The sequence below is a fragment of the Lynx canadensis genome, chromosome X (genome assembly GCF_007474595.2).
Source record: "Lynx canadensis isolate LIC74 chromosome X, mLynCan4.pri.v2, whole genome shotgun sequence".
Taxonomy (NCBI): Eukaryota; Metazoa; Chordata; class Mammalia; order Carnivora; family Felidae; genus Lynx; species Lynx canadensis.
Window position 1 is genome coordinate 79,949,513 of NC_044321.2, and position 3,699 is coordinate 79,953,211.

Here is a 3,699-nt window from a genome sequence, read left to right on the forward strand (position 1 = left end):
AGGTTTATTGGGCACAGCAAAAATCAAAGCAAGGGAAGAGGGAAATTCCTCTGGTTAGTGAGTAGAGACTACTCGGTATTCTGGGGTTAGCTTGGCATAAAACCACCTTCACACCTGTGTATGTGCAGAGTGAGACCCATAGCAGTGTCTGCACAGAAAATGGAGAGTCAAGGAAATGGGCCATATGCATCAGAGGATGGAATTGATAGTCCAATTTTAGGCACACTAAATAGGCACTAAATTAGGCACAATAAATCTAGTGTCACTCAGATTTATCTAGGGGAAAGGGATAATGAAGAAAGTCTGAGAAAAACCATAAAGGGCTATTTGGATCCCTAAGCAGAACTAGGGAAGTATCCACCTGGATTAAGTATAACTACAAAGCAGAAAGTGACATTCTCCATATTTCTGAAAGGGCAAAATGGAAATTCAGACCATTGAAGGTTCAAGAGAAATCAGTGGGTCTTTGTCATCTTTAGGATTCTAGCACATCAGCAGTGGTAGGGACCAGTGGAGGGAGCAAAACCTAGCAGAAGGGAAGGAATACTTAACAGTCATGGCATTATCCAGGGAAAAGGGGCACAGAAGCATAAAGAAAGGTTACCCACTTGGCATTAAATTATACTCCAGGGTAGGCATACTTCTCGGGCTCTTCTCTAAATATGAAGGGCACTTAAAGTGTCAGAACCTTGCATGTATGGGTAGAGCCAGCCACAGGGGTTCTTTATTACCTCATGTTCTTTATTACCTTATTTGATTCCCACACTAGTCCTGGAAGGCATATATTATTTTCATTTTATAGATTAATAGGCTGACTGTAAAGAAATGTAGCTGTAATGATTACTAGGTTTGTGCTTCTAAATAAGAGATCTTATAAGAGGTAAGACAAGATTTATGTCTTTAAATGTTTCTCAAATATTTGTTGATTGTCTCCATTCCCTTTATAATCCAATTGGCAAGTTCTTTGCCTCTTACTTTTTTCTAACATATATAATACATATGTATTCATTTTGGAAAAATAAGAAAAAACAAGTAATCAAGAAAAAATAAAAATAAGAAAACTATATATGTATATAATATGCACACTTTTAAATGAGATAGTATATCTATAGATTGCTTTTTAACTGCTTTATTACCTTCACAGTATGTAATAAACATCTTTTCATGCAAGTTGATGAAACTCCCCTGCTGACAGAAAAACTTGCAGACTAAGTCAAAATGAAATATCTAATCAGAAAAATGACAGAACACCACAGGTTCACAGTAAAGGGTACATCAAGAAAATACAACTTTGGGAAGCAGGGGGGTTATTATTATTAACCTTAGCATTCAAGGCATAAAGCAAAACTCATCATGATGGTCATGGTGAGGGGGGTCTCCTATAAGTATGCGCAAACTGTACCTCAGCTGAAGTTCCCTAATTTTCCTCCTTAATTCTCTCATCTCCTCCATGAACCGTTCCATATCATCTGCATCTCCGTCTATCATGTGAAGGTTATAGACAAGCCTATTGGGCATGTCCTCTCTACCATCGTGGGCAGGTGGGGCCCAACCCTCTCTAATATTTCCTCTAGGCTCCTGGCCATCACCACCTCCCAAAGGGTGGGCTTCTTCTTCATTCTGCACTGGAGCCTGATCTTCTCCTTTGCTTTCCTGGGGGACACTTTCCATGTTGAGATTTTTTTTCTTGCTTACTTTTCCTAGGGGATAAGAAGCAAGAAGGATGGAATGCGTTGTAACAACAGAATTCAGAGCTGTCAGAAAAGGTTTTCCCATCTGAGAGATTTCGTGCGCCCTCTAGGGGACGCTCCAGACCCAGCCCTGCTACAAAGCCCACCATTTTCCCCAAAAATTCTTCCTTAGGCCCGTGCTCACACATCCTGCACTTAACTAGGGCAGGAAAGGCAGTGAGTCCCCCAGGTTCTGTCCTGATCCCTGGTAATCCTACACCAAAGGGCCCCAGGCAGCCCCCTACCTGCAGGGATCAAAAGCAGTCTTCCTCTTTTAGCCTTGAACTCTGCTGCGCCAAGGAACCTGAAGACCTGCAGACAGAAATGCGACAATGGCCAGGACTGATTAGTTGATCAGTATCAGAGGCACCAGCTTTGTTATTGATTTAGGACTCCGCTAATCAAATGTTGCCACTTCCTCTTTCTCCTCCATAATGTATCACGACTTCATTTTCTGCCCTGTGATGTGCTCCATAAATAGGCATTGTAACCAAAGATGATTATTCCAAACCAGTTTCCTCTCTTCTTTAGGCCCCTTTACCCCCGTCTCATCCCTCCCGTCACCTAATTACCATATCTTGAATGCAAATAGCCAACTTGTTGGGCGGGGGAGTCAAAACCGCTTGCTGGATGGTGACGTTTATTTATAAAGAATTTCAACGTGGCTGCGACGCAGCAGCCTTTCTAGAGTTCACCCTCCTTTCACTGCCCACCATTTTATGCATCAAAATGGACGAAGGGCAAAGAGGTAGTGTGGGAATTGCAAACCTGTACCCGCTGAGATCTCAGGACTTTGTCTTGCTTACCCCAGGGACCACAAGCAGCGCCCAGGCTTACACCGACTTGCAGGGGTCAGAAACAAGTTTCCTGCTCCCCAACTATATCCCTCAGTCGGAAAGCCCCCACTCGACTGCCTCCTGCGCAGCAGGGAAGTGTTCCCCGGACCTAATTCCTGTCCTTATCCTCTGCAGCAACGCCCTTCCCCGCCCCTTCGCCCCCGTTTGCCGCAGCCCACCATTTCCCGCTCCAAAATGGACGAACGGTGGAGAACCGATACCAGAACAGAGGCCTAGAACCGTGGCGGGGTCGACCATCCCCAGGGTCATCGGTTACGACCCCTTCCCATCGCCTTGCAATAATCAGGCTTTTTCCTCGCTCTCCCCTTCTTTGGCCCTTCCCTTCCAGACGCCGGATCGCCTACGAGATCACCACTCCTAGGACATCCCAACTGGTACCCATTCCTAACTGTTGGCCCCTCTCTGTCTCTTCCCACCAAGTCCTCCACTTCTTGCACCATATAAATGGGTATTGGGGACGGGGATAGGGAAAATCCAGCTGGAATCGCTCTGGTCTTAGCCTTCTGCCACCCCAGTCAGCGCCCACCAACCTGCTACGGATCAGGTTCAGCTTCTACAACTTCCTCCTTCCCTGGGCTACAGGCTCTCCCGCCTTCAAGGCAATAGCGAGCCAGCACACAGCCACAAACGACTACCAGACTGCAACTAGGAGGAGACACTAATCTACGCGTCAGCTGTAGGTCTCCTAAGGGCCACGTCACTGTGAACTCAGATAACCAATTATGGTTCATAACTGCATTGCGGCCAGAGAGTGGGAAGCGGGAGCGTGGGCGGGGCCACCTTTTTCTCCATCCCTGCCTTCTCCCCACAATAACACAGCTCCCCCCCCCCACCTTTTTCCTCCTGTTTAGTAGTCTTTAGGACCAAACAGGTCATAATATTTAGTACTTTGTATTTGCCTTTGCCCTGACTTCTGCTGGAGCCTTTAAATAATTACTTCTTTCTCTTCTATACCATTAAAAATGCCCACTTCCCTCCACTCCCCTGCAAGAATACTCCAAAATTATCCCTAACATCGAAGCTAGGAAGTATGGAAAATACATAGGAAGTGACTTTTTTTTTTTACTTTATATATTTTTGAGAGGTTGAGGGGAGAAGGGCAGAGAGAGAGA

At 45.4% G+C, this 3,699-nt stretch overlaps 1 protein-coding gene across 1 annotated transcript; it reads right to left on the reverse strand.

Moving 5' to 3' along the window:
* Window positions 1-1,113: 1,113 nt before the first annotated feature.
* On the reverse strand, window positions 1,114-3,295 carry BEX5 (brain expressed X-linked 5). Its single transcript, XM_030305639.1, has 3 exons — window positions 3,118-3,295; window positions 1,976-2,042; window positions 1,114-1,700 (listed from the first exon to the last, which is right to left on the reverse strand). Exon 3 carries the CDS (start codon window positions 1,669-1,671, stop codon window positions 1,330-1,332), a length of 342 nt encoding a protein of 113 aa, XP_030161499.1. The 5' UTR covers window positions 1,672-1,700; window positions 1,976-2,042; window positions 3,118-3,295; the 3' UTR covers window positions 1,114-1,329.
* Between the last annotated feature and the right edge of the window lie 404 nt (window positions 3,296-3,699).

Bases quoted from the DNA above. Each gene is read 5' to 3' on its own strand.
- BEX5 (XM_030305639.1), bottom strand. From the start codon at position 1,671: ATGGAAAGTGTCCCCCAGGAAAGCAAAGGAGAAGATCAGGCTCCAGTG.